The sequence below is a fragment of the Myotis lucifugus genome, unplaced genomic scaffold, assembly GCF_000147115.1.
Source record: "Myotis lucifugus unplaced genomic scaffold, Myoluc2.0 scaffold_578, whole genome shotgun sequence".
Classification (NCBI taxonomy): Eukaryota; Metazoa; Chordata; class Mammalia; order Chiroptera; family Vespertilionidae; genus Myotis; species Myotis lucifugus.
This window is the reverse complement of record NW_005871626.1, coordinates 282,652-300,613: the sequence shown is the minus strand read 5'-3', so window position 1 is coordinate 300,613 and position 17,962 is coordinate 282,652. Positions and strand designations below refer to the sequence as shown.

General features: G+C 53.4%; 1 protein-coding gene across 1 annotated transcript in view; it reads right to left on the bottom strand.

Moving 5' to 3' along the window:
- TARBP1 (TAR (HIV-1) RNA binding protein 1) overlaps positions 1 to 3,225 on the bottom strand; it is a 35,396-nt gene extending 32,171 nt beyond the window's left edge. Inside the window, exon 1 of the mRNA XM_023745753.1 lies at positions 3,154 to 3,225. Within this exon, the coding sequence (XP_023601521.1) occupies positions 3,154 to 3,225 (72 nt within the window). The remainder of the gene's footprint in view (positions 1 to 3,153) is intronic.
- Positions 3,226 to 17,962: the final 14,737 nt, after the last annotated feature.

Sequence of the window (17,962 nt, the reverse complement as noted above, 5' to 3'; positions counted from 1 at the left end):
CCCGGGGGAGCCTTTAACATTACGCCACACCTTTCGTCCACCGGGCCCCGGGGGGTCCGGGTTTTCCCCGGAGTACTTTTTTGGGGAGGGACAACTCCCATTTTGACCCCCGCCGGCACCCCGCCCCGACCCGCGCGCGTAAAATTAGGGGAGGCCGGGAGAGGGGTTGCGGACCGCTTCCCGGGCCAAACCGAATTTTTTTTCCCTTGCCCGGCCGGCCCAAGCCAAGGGTTGTGCGCGTGCGCGGCCGGCCCAAGCGAGGGGCGGTGGGGGGGCGTGCGCGGCTGGCTCAGGAGCTACCACCGCTCAGTAGTCCAGCTGTGCGCAGTGTGCAACCTGGTCCACCAGCGCTGCCTGGAGGCTGGGCCCGCCCGCCCTGTTTGCCTCGTTTCTTAGTAAAACGTCAGTGTAGTATCTCCACCAGCTCCATGGATTCCTCCTTGGAGATCGTCCTGCCTGAGGGCCCGGAATCAGTCAGGTGTGCCTGTGAGGTTGTCCATCACGATCACCTGGAAGCTGATCTTCCAAGAAGGCGCAGGCTGGCGCCGCCCGCGAAGAATCGGACACAGCGGGGTCTGAAATGGGTTGCTGACATCTGCATGAAAATTAAGAAGGAAAATGATTTCGAGGGCCCAGCCAGGTGTGGCTCAGCGGTTGAGCAACGACCCAGGAACCAAGAGGTGGATTCCTGGTCAGGGCACATGCCCGGGTTGCGGGCTTGATCCCCAGTAGGGGGCGTGCAGGAGGCATCCCATCCATGATTCTCATCATCGATGTCTCTCTCTCCCTTCCTCTCTGAAAATAATAAATATATATATTTTAAAAATGATTGAGAAGCCCTGAAAAGCACTCTAGCTATGGGCTAGGGATAGGGCTGAAAAGATGCCCACGCCAGCTCTGCAAGTCAAATGCCCAAGCGGACTCCAGCGTGCAGACCTACCCACACTGTGCTCCCACGTGCAATCTCAGAAATAGTCCTTGTGTCAGGATTTTCGGTATTTCTGACAGCGCCTGCTGCTCGACGCAGAAACGAAATCCACGTTAGCATGCACGGTGCTGGTTTGATGTCTGGCTCAGTCCCAGGCAAACGGAATCAGTGATGTCCGCTTTCTTTGCATTCTCCCCCTAACGACCTCCCAGTAGTCAGTGGAGAAAACATACTCCCACTTTCAAAGAGCTTGCCATGTAATCCGCACAAGGGATAAAGCATAATTTAAAGTTTTTAGAAAGTTTTTAAAATATATTTTTAAAGTCACTTAGTTTTATAGTTTAGGTTATATATTTTTTTCAAGTTATTTAAATTTAAACTTACCCGACATCATATATGCAAGGTTTTCCCATATTTCCAGTCATTTACTTTTCAGTGACAATGTATAAATAGTTCTCTTGTTCTATTCCATTTAGAATGAGGCAGCAAACATCCATTGCTTTCGACTTAAAATGTGCCATAAATATCAGTTGCCCTCAACAGTATGTTCTCCATAAATCTATTAACCAAGATGGGCAGCAGCCTTGGGCACTTAACAAATCAAGATATGCAAATATCAGGTGCTCGATATCAGTAGTCATTAGAGAAATGCAAATTGAATCTTCCATAGATACCACTTTCTACCCATTAGAATGGCTAACATTTAAAAGATTGAAACACCAAATGACAAGGGTCATGGATACGGAGCGATCGGAACTCCCACACATTTCTGGCGGGTGTGTAAATGGCCCAATCGCTTTGGAAAGCTGTTTCTAAGAAAGTCAAAATACACCTACTTGGTGATTCGGCATTTCCACCCCCTAGGTGTTTGCCTCTAAAATAAATAAAAATATATGCCAACAAAAATGTTTGTACAAGGATGTTTTTGATATTACTCATTATAACCAAGAGCTTGTAACAATTTAGAATGGATAAACAAATTGTGATGTGTTTATATAATATTGCTATTTAGGAATGAGAGAGAATGAATGACTAACCCATGCAACATGCATAAGTCTCAAAGACATTGCGTTGAACAAAAAAGCCAGGGACACCAAAGTTGATGTACTGCATGATTCTATTTACATGAAATTGAATAACAAACAACAGTCATCTGCGGAAAGAAATGAAAGCAGCCGTTGCCTCTACACTGGAGGTTGACTGAGACAGGGCCTAGGGAACTTTCCGGGGTGATGGAAACAGTCTATCTCGAATAGGGTGTTGGTTTCACATTTGTCAAAACTCCTTTGATTGAACCCTTAAGATCTATGCATTTCGCTGAGGGTGAGCTTTACCTCCATTTAAAAAAATAACATTAAGCCCAGCTGGCGTGGCTCAGTGGTTGAGCATCAACCTAGGAACCAGGAGGTCACGGTTCAATTCCCGGTCAGGGCACATGCCCGGGTTGCGGGCTTGATCCCCAGTGTGGGGCGTGCAGGAGGCAGCCGATCCGTGATTCTCTCTCATCATTGATGTTTCCATTTCTTTCTCCCTCTCCCTTCCCCTCTGAAATCAATGAAATATATATATATTTTTCTTCCTATACAGTGGGGCCTTGACTTACGAGTTTAATTCGTTCTGAGACCGAGCTCGTTAAGGAGCTCGTTAACTCAAATTACTCTATCAACTCAATGCAAAAAATCGGCCGAGAGACAGCTGGTATCTCAAAAAACTCGTCAGTTGGGACACTTGTAAGTCAAGGCCCCACTGTATAATAAAGAGGTAAATGCAAAAATATATATTTTAAAAAATTATGTTAATGGGGTAAAAGCAGGGATGATGCACGCAATGTCAGCCCAGAGCCACCAGATGGCAGATGGCATCCACTGTGCAGGCAGGTGGCCTTGGGCTGGGACCAGCGCTGGCGCAGGCCCAGGGGAGCCCGTCCTGTCCCCTTACCCAGCACCCTGCGACGCTTTCCCCCATAGAGACCTGCCCACAGAGGAGCTCATGAAAACCACCCTGCACAGCGGTCTCCTCCTGTCCGTCCCCGCTGGACACAGGGTCTGAGCTCTCCTAGGCCCATCCGTTTCCAAGGCATCTGGAGGCCGGGAGCCCTTCGCTTCCCTTCTGAAATCCACCCTCCTGGTGAAATGGAATCTCCAGGGGGAAAAAAAAATCTCTCCAGGATTGTTTATTAGGGCAACCACATGTCTGGCAGGAAAACCAGGCCTGCGAACACTTACTCGGGCGTTCTGACTGCCAGCGCGGTGGGTGCCGGCTTTGACGTAATCCCAAACCTCAGCCGGGGAGTTCATGCTGTTACTCACCCCGCTGGGCAAGAAAGAAAGGCTTGCATGGGGGTGGTGATGGCTGGCCCAGAGCGCTAGAGTGAGGCATAAGGGCTGCAGGCCACCCAGGCAGTGAAGTAACCCCCCAGAAATGCAGGACCTGGAGTGCAACGGAAGCAGAGCAAGCAGTCATTCCAGGGCCCTTACTCAGGGGTGCTGACAGTCCCTCGGCCTGCGGGCCTGTTGTGCGTCAGCCTCCCATTCGGAGTGTTATGGAGACGCTACCAGGAAGTAGTCGGAATCTAGCAATTGGAGCACGAGATGGTTGCCCGGCGCTGGGTCGTCGGCACTGGGCCCTGTTTTTATGTTCCGTTCCAATAGCAATGAATGGTGAAGAACCTAGTTGTTGAATGGAAACTCCATTCCCGTGCCTGGGCGATGCTGGAGAGCTATTACTAGTATTTTCTCCTTTGTTTCTGTTTTCGGAAGCAGGGGGAGAAGAAGCAATACTCAAACACAGTATGGCCTGTAGTGCTGACCCTTTGGAGTCTTGGGTGACTAAGGAAAAGCAGGATCTAATCCTTACATCGGGATTGATGAATACGCCCGACGTGTTTTAGAAGCACTTTCTTATTTCATCTTCGTGGCAACTACTTGGGGGTTGGCAGTGGTCCCGTGTTTCAGATGAGGAACCTAGGCTCAGAGAGGTTGAGCAGGTTGCCCAACGCCACACAGCTAGGCAACGTGAGAGCTAGGACCTGGGACCGGCTCTTTCAGACTGCAAGGCCTGGGTTTGGTCTCCTGCACCAGGGCATTTCATAGACTCACAGAACCTCCAAGTTGGGAGGGACCTGGGAGGTCACTTAGATGAACCTTCTAGACCAGGCAGGCACCCTTTTCCAGGAGTTGAAAGTCAACATGCACATAAATGTGCCTGAAATCAAAAGTTGATCGAGCCCGACCGGCGTGGCTCAGTGGTTGAGGGTCGACCTAGGAACCAGGAGGTCACGGTTCGATTCCCAGTCAGGGCACAGGCCTGGGTTTCGGGCTCGATCTCCCAGAGGTGGGCGTGCGGGAGGCAGCCAATCAATGATTCTCTCTCATCATTGATGTTTCTATCCCTCTCTCCCTCTTCGTTCCTCTCTGAAATCAATAAAAATAAATTACAAAAGCTCCCTGGGTACTAGACAAAGCTCACTGAGTGGGGTGCAGGGAGGGGGCCTCAGGCCACACAAGTTGGGGGGCCAAGCCAGAAATACACACAGCACCCTGTGCCCCCCTGGGCCCTGGCACTGCCTGTCCTTGTCCCTGCCACCTCGCACCTCTCACCATACCTAGCTCTGTGTGAATTTGGGGAGGAAACCCCAAACCAGGGTTCAGTTTTCATTACATGCCCGAAACTTGGCCCGAGCTCATGAAAACGCTCCCTGTGGTGTGGGAACCTGCAGGCAGAGCAGCCGGGTTTCTGCCCCGCATCCGCCCCCACCGGGGCCGGGAGGGGTTCCTGGGCCTGAGCGGGGACCAGGTGCTCGCTGGCCCGGAGTGGCCCTGGGCCACCAGGACGCCACCACGCAGGCCACAGCTGCTGCCAGTGCCTCGCAGCTCAGACAGGACGACTGGGGGTGAGAGACAAGGAGGCGATGATTGAGGGAGCCTGCCTCTCCGTTTGCAAATGAAGTTATGGAAGCTGCAGGGAGATTGATATTGGTAATTAACCGGTAATGGCTGCGTAAAGCTGCCTGCGTCGGAATTCCTGTAAAATACTGAAGGGACGGAGGCCCTTTGGAGAAATGTCTTATTGTGTAGCATTTTCAGAAGCAATTTGGGTTTCTGTAGCACTTATTTACTTACTTAATATATTTTTATTGCCGAAACCGGTTTGGCTCAGTGGATAGAGCGTCGGCCTGCGGACTGAAAGGTCCCAGGTTCGATTCCGGTCAAGGGCATGTACCTGGGTTGCGGGCACATCCCCAGTAGGAGATGTGCAGGAGGCAGCTGGTCGATGTTTCTCTCTCATCGATGTTTCTAACTCTCTATCTCTCTCCCTTCCTCTCTGTAAAAAATCAATAAAATATATTTAAAAATATATATATATATATATATTTTTTTATTGATTCCAAGAGGAAGGGAGAGGGAGAGAGAGAGAGAGAAACATTAATGATGAGAGAGAATCATGGATTGCCTGCCTCCTGCACGCCCCGCACTGGGGATCGAGCCCGCAACCCGGGCCTGTGCCCTGTCCGGGAATCGAACCGTGACCTCCTGGTTCATAGGTCAACGCCCAAGCATTAGGCCACACCGGCTGGGCCAAAGGTATTCTTTTCATGCACAGACCAAAGTCAAGGCAAGGCCGGGGGTGGAAGAGGGAGCCCACAGGATAAGACTAAACATCTACCGCCCTTCAGCACAGCAGGTGCTGGGCACACAGAGTCTCAGGAGGATTAAAAACAGAAGATTCCATCCGTCATTCGAAGACACGGATTTTAAATGCAATTACTGTATCTAATTAGCGGCTTCATCTTCGGTGCCAGTGAATCTGGAATGTAATCTCTGATTGCACAGAATGGAATACTAAGCAGCTGACTCCACGAAAGGACGGGTGTAGCTCGTTGCTGACGGTTGGGCGGTGTGGTCGCCATGGACAAATGGCAGGAAAGGGATGGAGAGCCCTGGCTGGTGTGGCCCAGTGGGTTGCTCGTTGACCCTTGTATGGCTGGTTCGATTCCAGATCAGGGCACAAGCCTGGGTTTCGGGCTCCATCCCCAGTAGGGGGCGTGCAGGAGGCAGCCGATCCATGATTCTCTCTCATCATTGATGTTTCTCCCTCTCTCTCCCTTCCTCTCTGAAATCAATAAAAATATACTTAAAACAAACAAACATAAAAATCAGGAGGTCAGACCCCCAAAATCCTTGCTGGAAATCACAGTCACCAAGCTCAGCCAGCCACACCACCCCAGCCCCTGGGGGATGCATGAATATGGGGCAAAGGGAAGAAGTGAGGGACAAGGAAAACGTATTCTGGTTACAGGAGCCCTACGGGAGGTTAAAGCGCCCCTTCCCGCCTCCTCACACGTGTCTAATCTATCCCCCCCCCCCCGCCCCTTGTCGCCCAAGGGCGAGGGATCGAGTCTAGATCAGGTTCACCCAGCGCCAGCCGGTTCTCTGCCTCTGGCCCCCAGCTCTGTGGGGCTGCTCCTTGCCATCCCCCCCTCCCCCCGGGTCCTGCCAGGGGACAAGTACAGGCTGGGGCCGTTGCACCCCAGCAGGTCTAAGTGGGGTGCAGAGAGGCAAGCTCTCCTGTGCGCACCCAGTGAAGCGAGGGAGGGTCGAGTGTCCAGGAGTCACCCCTGGAGGGAGCCCCATTGTTCCTGCTCACGTCCACATGCGTGTGGCCTGCACGGTTCTTGAGCCTCTCACATGCCACTGGACAGGAGCGAAGAGGGCGCAGGTGCCAGGCCGGCCCTGCCCTGGAGGACAAGGCTGTGCACAGAGCGGGGGCTCCATGCCAGGTCTGACCTAGCGTGGCCACACCAGCCAACTTCTCTGGATTTGGGAGTTCTCACTCTTTTTTATTTTTTAAATATTTTTATTGATTTCAGAGAGGAAGGGAGAGGGAGAGAGAGAGAGAAACATCAATGATGAGAGACTCATTGATTGGCTGACTCCAGGAAGCCCCCTACTGGGGACCGAGCCCGCAATCCTGGCATGTGCCCCTGATCAGAATCGAACCCGGGACCCTTCCGTCCACAGGCCGATGCTCTATCCACTGAGCAAAACCAGCTAGAGCGGAGTTCTCACTCTTAAACGAGGAGCTTACATTTCATAAAATCTCTAAACGTTCATGTCAAGCGTTAAAGCCGGTGATCCTAGCCCTAACCGGTTTGGCTCAGTGGATAGAGGGTTGGCCTGCGGACTGAAGAGTCCCGGGTTCGATTCCAGCCAAGGGCGTGTACCTCAGTCACAGGCTCGATTCCTGGCCCTGGTGGCAGCCGATCCATGATTCTCTCTCATCGTTGATGTTTCTGTCTCTCTCTCCCTCTCCCTTCCTCTCTGAAGTCAATAAAAACATATGTAAAAACCCCACAGATTTAAGCGGCTCAAACTATGTGCTGTGATGAATTACTACAGCAACTGCCCCACAAGGTGAAGGGGGGGGCGGGTAACTGAACTTCGGGGAGCTGTGGTCCACGTGGGGAGAGCAGGAAGGGGTGTGAGCTCGAGGCTCCTTTCACCCCCTTGGATGTGGTCGTTTTCAGTGTAAAATATTCCCAGATGATGCCGAAACCGGTTTGACTCAGTGGATAGAGCGTCAGCCTGCAGACTGAAAGGTCCCAGGTTCGATTCCGGTCAAGGGCATGTACCTTAGTTGCAGGCACATCCCCAGTGGGAGATGTGCAGGAGGCAGCTGATCGATGTTTCTCTCCCATCGATGTTTCTAACTCTCTATCTCTCTCCCTTCCTCTCTGTAAAAAATCAATAAAATATATTTAAAAAAAATATATTCCCAGATGAAGGTGGCGATCAAGTGACCGGGTCGGCGAATAAGGACACGGGAAATGAGGGGATCGCTGTCACGTGGGCCACAGGAGACGATGGCTCTCGGCCGGCAGGGGACGCACAAGGTCACCGCCCACATGGTCTTCTGTCTCGCAGACACCCTGATAGCGAGGTCAGAGGGCAGGCCATTCGAGGGGGCCGACTCCAGCCAGTCTCCGCCAGCGGTTTTGTTCTATGACATGTCCCCCCACCCCGTAACCGGATCATTGTTGGGTTCGGCTAAGCTGGGGAGGGAAGAGGGCTCGGCCTAAGGGAGATAAAAGCAGGGAGAGGCGGCTCCTGGCACTCGGCTGGCGGCCCAGTCTCTCCCAAAATAGGTCCCCTCCAGGCAGAAGCAGAAATCGAAACCCCCCCGAACCCCCCCTCGAATGCTTTGAATAGAACAAACACGCATTTCCACGGAAGACACGCGTTTCCAAAGATCCTAGCAACAGGATGCACAGCTGCTCGGCCACCTGAGTGCGTTTGGAAAAGGGAAAGCTCTTCGCATTAAAGATGCAGGAATGTCTGTTGACATATTAAGGAAACAACCTCAGGGGACAGCTGACGAGGCTCCGAGAGGCATCACCAAGGGAACCGTGACGCAAACGGGTCCATTTTTACGGGCTGGCGCGCGGCCAGCCTCCCGGGCTGATGGCTGATGTAATGCTGATCTCTCTCTGGGTTCGCGCTGCTTAGATATCAGCCCGGGCGGCTCCGTCGGCTGCAATCAATACAGGCTCCTTTTATAGAAGATAGTAAGAGAGAGAGAGAGAGAGAGAGAGAGAGAGAGAGAGAGAGAGAGAGAGAGAGAGAGAGAGAGAGAGAGACGCCAGGCCCTGGTGTGCTGAAATCCTACACATTGTGCTAAAAATAGGAAAGGAGACGAAGGTTTCGCTAGAAGAAGCACCTTAGCACACTCGATGTCTTGCTCCTCCCCAAGTAAGTCCAGTTGTCTACAAAAGGTATTGCATTTCATCACACTCATTATTTTATTTATTTTTGAGAGTGAGAGAAACATCGATATGTTGCTCCACTTATTTATGTGTTCATTAGTTGATTCTTATAATTGCCCTGACAAGGGATCGAACCCAAAACCTTGGTGTATCAGGATAATGCTCTAGCCCTAGCCGGTTTGGCTCAGTGGATAGAGCGTCAGCCTGTGGACTGAAGGGTCCCAGGTTCAACTCCAGTCAAGGGCACACGCCCAGGTTGCAGGCTTGATCTCCAGTAGGGGGTGTGCAGGAGGCAGCCAAAAAAATGATTCTCTCTCATCATTGATGTTTCTTTCTCTCCTTTCTTTTCCTCTCTGAAATCAATTTAAAAAATGTTTTGTTTTGTTTTTAAAAAAGGATAATGCTCTAACCAACTGAGCTGCCCAGCCGGGGCTCATAACACTCTTATTTTTTTTTTTTTAAAGCATAACTAAAGAATAGGCCTAATTCCCAGCTGGGCTAAACGATGATGGAAGAAAACAGAAGACATTAGGTGGGAATGTGAAAATAATGATGTTTTTCATTATTGAATAAATGGACCGGTTCCCTTTAAACGTATGTGTAAAAGATTGTGTCTTAAAAAGGCCTTTCTTCGAGACCACTGCTTTTCAGTTATTTCAGAGTAAATAAGAATAAGAGTGACGCACATTTTCATCAGCCTGGGATCGAATGCTCCCGTCACGTGTCCTCTGTCAGGGATTGAGGCCACTTCTCATGTCCTCTGTCAGGCTCAGGGATTTTAAATGACCAAGAGTGATGAAGAAGAACTTATGTATTAAAATATATATATATCTTTTTTTTAATTGATTTCAGAGAGGAAAGGAGAGAGAGATAGGAACATCCATGATGAGAGAGAATCATGGATCCGCTGCCTCCTGCACGCCCCACACTGAGGATCGAGCCCACAACCCGGGCATGTGACCTGACCAGAAACTGAACCGTGACCTCCTGGTTCCTAGGTCGATGCTCAGCCCCGGAGCCACGCCAGCCGGGTTAGCTGACTAATTTTTAACAATCATAATGAAATGAGGGGGAGGATGAATGAAGTCCACAAGGATGTAGTGACATGAATGTGATAAAAATAGCACATAATTCGTCTATAACTGTTTCTCGCACCTCTGAGGTAGGTCTTGTTTTCTCATTTTCTCCACCTAGAGGACGTTGGAGCTCCCGGGGGTCTATAAACCATTTGGATTTGGTAGGAGAAGTTGATGGGGGTGTGTGTGTTTTTCTGGGAGGCGGGCTCCTATCTTGCACTAGATTCTCAGTGAGGTCAAGGGCCCCCACGAAGGTTAAAACGGATTGACTTTAAGGAGTTCGAAACCCTTCACAAATCTGATCTCAAGTGTCCTCCACCCCCACTTAAATAGACACCCATCTGTGGCTTTCCTTTGGCAAACTTTTGTTGTCGACCTCTACATCCTCCCCTAAAATGCTTAAAAAATAGACTTTGCACAACATGGGCCCCGGGAGTTATTTGTTGTGTATGAACTGGCGGAGACAGAGGGTGCGTCACGGCTGTTCGTTTTGTCCGAATTCCCCTCTCAATCCATCTCACACTGACTGCGTTTTATAAACATGGGACCTATTGAGAAATACTATGTTGTCCACACATCTTGCGTGGTTCCCATCGAAGGCATGCTAAGCATGTAGTATCCGCGTGTCAACGTGGCTTTCAAACACAACAAGAATCCCTCGTTTGAAAATTCCAAGGAAGCCCACAGCCCAGACCAGGTGCTTTTGACAAGTTTCACTTCCCGTTTCTCACTTCCCCGTGATCGCATATTGTCCTTGTGTCGTGTGTACACTGTGCCTCAAGCATTTCATATACAAACATATCGTATAGCCGGACCGGCGTGGCTCAGTGGTTGAGCGTCCACCAATGAACCCGGAGGGAGGTCACGGTTCGACTCCCGGTCAGGGCACATGCAACCCGGCTCCATCCCCAGTAGGGGGCGGGCAGGAGGCAGCTGATCCATGATTCTCTCTCATCATTGATGTTTCTCTCTCTCCCTCTTCCTTCCTCTCTGACATCAATAAAAATATATTTTTAAAAATAATCGTAGGCATGTGACTCGAAGCCTGTGTGTGAACTCGACACAGGGAGACCGGGGAAGGAACCATCAGCTTCTCTCATCACCAATCTTCTTCCTGCATCAGCAACTTCAAGCAGAGAGGAGGCGGGTGGAGAGCATCCAGGAACCGAAAGCTCTGAGGTGTGCAAATCATACGCGGAGCTGGCTTCTGGCTTCCAGATCATCCGAAATGCTCGTTTGCTTTGCATGGAAGTGACCACAGCCCCGGACTGAGGTTCAGAACCCAGGGGAGAGTTTAGAACCAGGCCTGGCCTTGCGCCCGTAATGGGCAGCTCAGGGGACTAAGAAGGGAGCAGCAGATGGGAGTACAGTCTAAATGTCAGTTCATTAAGAAACCAAAACTTGCTTATTCGTTCTCAGTAAAATCTCTATATATAAAAGCCTAAGCGACCAGCTGACCGGCTGACCGGCTGGTAGCTATGACGCACACTAACCACCAGGGGGCAGACGCTCAATGCAGTAGCGGAAACCACAGGCATGGAAACATGGAACAGACTGATGAATCTCAGAGGGAAAGGGGAAGGGGGGGAAGAGAGTAACCAAAAATCTTATATGCATACCAGAGGCCCGGTGCATGGATTCGTGCACCAGTGGGGTCCCTCGGCCTGGCCTGCACCCTCTCGAAATCCGGGACCCCTCAGGGGGATGTCAGAGGCTGGTTTCAGCCCGATCCCTGCAGGCCAGGCCGAGGGACCCCCACCATGTGCACCGGGCCTCTAGTAAATCCTATATAATAAAAGCCTAATATGCAAATTGACTGAACAACGGGTGGAATGACCGGTTGCTATGATGCACACTGACCATCAGGGGGCAGACGCTCAATGCAGGAGCTGCCCCCAGCCCGCAGGCCTCAAACCAGCCAAGGTGGGTGCCGAGCCTCTAGTAAATAAATAAATAAATAAATATCCCCACCGGTGTGGCTCAGTGGTTGAGCATCAACCTATGAACCAGGAGGTCACGGTTCGATTCCCAGTCAGGGCACAGGCCCTGGTTTTGGGTTCGATCCCCAGTAGGGGGTGTGCAGGACTGGACGCCCTGGTTCATAGGTCGATGCTCAACCACTGAGCCACGCCGGCCGAGCCACAGTTTGCTCTTTGGAAGCCCAGGGTCATCATCATCTTGTTCGAGCTTCCGTGGCAGCTGGACTCGCCCCAATTCACAAGCTCCTGGTGAGGCCTCTACCACCAGAGCACGGAAGTCACAGAAGCCCCAGGGCCAGGCCACAAGCTGACAGGCCACTGTGCTTCCTGGGGAGTGAGACGGGGGGCGGGGGGGGGGCTTCCTTCCACGGAGAAAGGAAAGAGCCCCGACGACGAGGAAGCTGAATTTAAAATCCCCCAGCGATGGCCCCGGCGACAAAAACAACGGCGCTCACGGGGGAACGTCGGCACCGCAGGGCCCGCGTGGGATCGGAGACGGACGCCCCCCTCCCCGGGAAGGGGAGCCGTCCTCTTTGGCCGACTCCCCTGGCTCGGTGCTGCCTACCACTCTGCGGCAAGGATCCAGGAACACGAGCGAAGGAAACGGAGAGAACGTGTCCTGGGAGCCAAGCTGAAGCCAAGAACAGGACAGGCGATGTGAGCCGCGCGGGAACGCAGCCAAGAGCCCGTTCCCGGGCCAGCTGTTTTCCAGCCCAAACCTGTCCAATGGCTCAGCGTGGACTGCGGTTCTGGGACCCGTTCTCCGCGGGAAAGGAACCCTAATGAGCACTGGCACCTTCTACCGGTTCAGTGGGGCCCACGGCGCAGGAACGGCAGCTGCTGCCAATCCGGTTCTGAGAGGAAAGAGAGGGAGGGAGGGAGGCCCCGGCCAGCGTGGCTCAGTGGTTGAGCGTTGACCTAGGAACCAGGAGGTCACGGTTTGATTCCCGGTCAGGACACATGCCTGGGTTGTGGGCTCCATCCCCAGCGTGGGGCGTGCAGGAGGCAGCTGATCCATGATTCTCTCATTATTGATGTTTCTCTCTCTCTCTCTCTCTCTCTCTGTCCCTCTTTCTGAAATCAATAAAAATATATATTAACAAAATAAAAATAATAAAACGACGCCCTACATTTAAAAAACCAAGAGGCTGTGGGTGAGGAGGGCTCGGCGATGCTTGCGGCCTGGTCCGCGCTAACAGGATGGTCCGTTGGCGCTCACACGCGTCCTCTGCGCCATGTCCTGCCCAGGCTCCTGGGGAAGAGGCGTGGGCTGGGGCCCTGGACACCGTCCTGGGCAGCCTGAGTCACCCCGTGCATCTGAGTCCCAGAAAGAGGCCGCTCCGTTTGGAACCAGTGATGCAGACACCTCTTCTGAGTCCTGAGCAGGAGGGAGTTCGGGGCAGATGGGGTTGTGACGAGAGGGATCGGCCGGTCTCTCCTCCGGCCGGCGCACCCTGAGCCTCGGTGGCCTGCCTTTCAGGGGCCCACCCTCTGCTCCCGAATTGCCTGTGTGACTGATGGGCCTGCAGGACCCGAGATCTGGTCCGGGGGCCTGGCAGTCTCGGGCTCCGGGGCGCTCCTCCTGCCCGCAGGTTCACTCTGCAGCCGGAAGAAAAATCCCACAGCCGGTCCCGCAGCCCGGGGACAGGAAGGGGCAGCCCAGGGCAGGGCGCGTGGCTTTCCCCTTCCAAGCACGTCGGTTGCATTTTTATTGTTTTTCCTCCCTAGACCGTTAGGCCGTCTCCAAGGATGAGGCGTCCCTCTCTTCTAGAATTTCCAGGAAGCCTCATCGCCTCCCACGTGTTAGAGTGAAACGGAATCCAAACCCAAGTTTGGGGCTCTTTCTCCCGATTCAGGAAAAATGGGGAGGTTGGCAACGCGAATGGAAAGACACACACACACACACACACACACACACGCACACACACACACACACACACACGCACACACACAACGGCCGTGGAATCTTGGGGTGTTTTTCTCATCTGGGCCGCGGGTGTACGTTCTATAAAGCGCACAGGAGAATTCCGGCTCAGAAAAGCAACTGCTCGGAGAGATAGACACCCTTGTAATTCATGTTGTGCATAATGGCTTTGGCAGGCCCCGGCACAGAAATTTCCAGAAGTGTTTGCGTGGCAGCCGCTCGTAGCCAATTCACATTTTTTTTTTTTTGGAGCGGTCCTGGCCGGCCGCCCAGCCTACAGAAAAAGTCTTGTATCTCCCCGAGCTTGGCTGGCCTCGCTGACGCGCTTCCAAGCGGCATGGCAGCCCCGGCCGGGCTCCGTTTCAAGTGCCAAAAAGACTCCTGCTACTTGCGCTGTTACCAAAGACCAGATGTGCTGAATGCAGAGCGAGCGCGGCCAACCCGAGGGTAATCACAGAACCCGTCATTAACATTTTCTAAAAACGAAAAAAATGCCATCGGAACACCAGATGACTGTTTGTCTTTGTTTGCTTCACGCCCTGTTACTGGAACCCTCGGGGGATGGGAATAGGAGGGGGGGCCGGGGGTAGGGGGGGCGGGGGGAGGCCAGCGCTGGCAGCAGCGAAGGCGAACACGCTGTTTACCGTCACACCCTGCACCTCTGAGCCACGAGTGAGAAAGTCAAGGCCCTGGAGTGTCCCCCCCGCTCCCCCCGCCCCCCGCCCCCCGCCCCCCGCATCCAGCCGCCCACAACCCCCTCCCAGCCAGGGCTCTGCAGGACCGGCTGTCACCCCACTGGAAAGCCCTGGAAAGTTGAAGAGTACTGGGATTTGACCTTGAAGGGGAGGAACGTGGAGGGGACGGGAGGGTGAGCTGGGACTTGGCAAAGGGAAAGATATGCAGGAGTTGAAGCCGTGCCCGCCGCTGCTGGCAGAATCAGAGGCGTCTGGGCGGCTTGGAGAGATGAGGAAGCTGGCTTGGTAGGAGCCCTGGCCGGGCTTCCGTGGGTAAACCTTAAAGTATTTATTTTATTTTTTTATTGATTTCAGAGAGGAAGGGAGAGGGAGAAAGAGAGAGAGAGAAACATCAGTGATGAGAGAGAATCATGGATCGGCTGCCTCCTGCAGGCCCCACACTGGGGATGGAGCCCACAACCCGGGCATGTGCCCTGACCGGGAATCAAACCGTGATCTCCTGGGTCACAGGTCGATGCTCATCCACTGAGCCATGCCGATCGGCCGGGCGACCTTAAAATATTTCTTAATGCAAAACCTCCAATTTCATATCCTCCCCCCATCACTCTAATTCCTTCTTTTCTCCCCTCCCTCCTTCCCTTCCTTCCTTTTCTTTCTCTCATAGTTTTCCTGGATCCAGTGGGAAAAAAACTGTGGCTGGCAGTCTTACCTCTTGGTCTGATCATGGTCACTCCTGCTATCTGCCCTCTCCTCCCCACCCCACACCCCGGGGACTCGATCCTCCAAGCCCCTAGGCCTTCCATTTTTCTAGTCCCTTCCCCAAACTCAGAGTTCTGAAAAGACCATTCTCGTCTGGCCGGTGTGGCTCAGTGGTTAAGCATCAATCTATGAACCAAGAGGTCACGTGGTTCAATTCCCGGTCAGGGCACGTGCCCGGGTTTCGGGCTCAATCCTCAGTGTGGGGCGTGCAGGAGGCAGCCGATCCATGGTTCTCCCTCATCATCGATGTTTCTTTCTCTCTCACTCTCTCTCTCTCTCTCTCTCTCTCTCTCTGCCTCCCTTCCTTTCCAAAATCAATAAATATATATATATATATATTTTTAAAAAACCACGGAGAAAGTCAGCCCCACGCCAGCCTCGTGTCTGCCCGGGTGGACGCCCCCCTGCCCGGCCCGGCAGAGCCTCTGAGGACACGGCTGGCTGGCGAGAGCAGGGGTTCACACTCATTGTTGGGGGACGGGAAGAAAGGGCCGGCCCCCCGAGCAGGGTCAAGGGCGGGCTGTTTTGTTCTCTAGCAGCAAAACAGAGAGGCCACAGGAAACCACCCAGGCAACAAGCTCTGCGGAGGGCAAGTGAAGGCTGAGCCTGAAAACAAAAGTGGAGCGCGTCTCCTTGGAGCTGTTTATGTTACATAAGTCAAATAAACACAGGCAGGCGAGGACAGCCTCAGCCTCGGCGGGGGCCAGCGCCGCGGGGCCCGGGGCCCAGGGCGGGCAGAGGGCGTCTCCTCCAGCCGCTGGTCAAAAGTGCTTCTCCCCAGCAACCACGGTTATAATACCAGGGGGACACGCCAGTGCACCTGAGCAGGGCAATCTGAATGCACGCAATAGAGAGGCGTCCTTGCAGGACTTGTCAGTGCCTTTCTTCTCTGCGGCTAAGGAAATACATCCTCATCAGAGCGACGAGAAGAAGCAAAACTGACACCGGAAAGGCTCTTTTCTTTTTCTTTAAAATATATTGATTTCAGAGAGGGAGAGGGAGAGATAGAAACATCAATGATGAGAGAGAATCATGGACTGGCTGCCTCCTGCACGCCCCACACTGGGGATGGAGCCCGCAACCCGGGCAGGTGCCCTGACCGGGAACCGAACCGTGACCTCCTGGTTCATAGGTCGATGCTCAACCACTGAGCCACGCCGGCCAGGCCTAAAAGGATATTTTAGTTTGCAAATAAGGGACCTGAGCTGCTGGGAGGATCAGCAGGGGCCCAGAGCTTTCGGGCAAGGGGGAGAGGGGCGGGGGGGGGGGCACTGGGCAGGCAGCCAACTAGCCAACTTCTGAGACTTCAGCCCCGTCGGGCAGTGCCACGGAGTCTGTGTGAAGAAGGGAAATAGAAAAGCTACCAACTCGGTCAGTGAGCACAGGCCCAGCAGCCCCAGGGCGGCCCGAAATCACAGCCTTGAAATCGAGAGCAGGTGAGACCCTTCTGCCGCGGGCAGTCTCCTGCGGTCTGCCAGGGACGGGAATAGACATAGCAACTGAGAACACAGCCTCGCACGGGCTGAGGGCATCCATGGCCAACAGCTGCCCATTAGTAGGCACTGGGGCCGTGTGAGGGGCTCTCCTCTCTCTGAGGCTTGTGCTTAAAAATATATCTTGCTTCTGCTCAGAGGTTGAGCGTCGACCTATGAACCAGGAGGTCAGGGTTCGATTCCCGGTCAGGGCACATGCCCGGGTTGCGGGCTCCATCCCCAGTGAGGGGTGTGCTGGAGGCAGCCGATCCATGATTCTCTCTCTCTCTCTCATCATTGATGTTTCTCTCTCTCTCCCCCCCCCTTCCTCTCTGAAATCAATAAAGATATATTTAAAATAAATAAATAAATAAAGTGCTTGGCAAGCGTCAAAGTCAAGATGGGGTGCTGAGCGATGCCCCCCTCACCCACCCTAGCAGATGCATGACCTGTGCGCCCGCGGCCAAGTTCCGCAGACGGACCGCGGTGTGGGCTGTGCCGCTGGCCGGCTCCGCGGGGAGCTGCCTGGGCAGGAACCCCTGACACCAGGCAGGTCCCAACGCAGGTTCCGGGGAGAGAACAGCAGGTGATGAGCTGGAAGGCGGGAGGCTGCCAGGATCCAGCCCTGGGCGCCCAGCGCCTGGCACCGCTTCCCCGAGGGGAGGGCACGTGACCAGGTCACGGCAGGGTCAAGTGCGAGTCTGCCTCAGGGAACCCCTGGGGACTCCTTGTGGAAAACAACGGGGCCGGGCCCGGCAGCTGCTTAAGGAAAGGGGGCCCTGGGGAGCTCCCTGGGAGCCCTCCGCTTGCAGGAGGCGGTTGCCAGGGACACAGGCGGCAGACAGCGGGAGGGGCGGGAGGCCCAGGTGAACGCCAGGTCGGCAGTGGTCACCAGCTCCTCGGAGACGTGAAATGGAACAGTGAGGAGGAGGGTGACGAGGGTGACAATGGTCAGGGTTGGTGGGGCTTGAGGAACCGTCCCGTGAGCCGTTAGCCACATGGGTACCTCCACTCGTTCAGTTTGGGGGTTTTTGTTGTTGTTGTTGTTAATCCGAATCTGAGACTACTTTTTCATTGATTTTTAGAGAGCGTGGAAGGGAGGAGAGAAAGAGAGAGAGAGAGAGAGAGAGAGAGAGAGAGAGAGAGGGAGATTGGTTGCCTCCCACCAGTGCCCTGACAGGGGCCGGGAATCAAACCTGCACCCAAGGTATGTGCCCTTGACTGGAATCGAACCCAGGACCCTTTGGTGCAAGGGCCGATGCTCTATCCATTGAGCCAAACTGGCTAGAGCTTTTTAAAAATATATATATATTTTTATTGATTTCAGAGAGGAAGGGAGAGGGGGACAGAGAGAAACATCAATGATG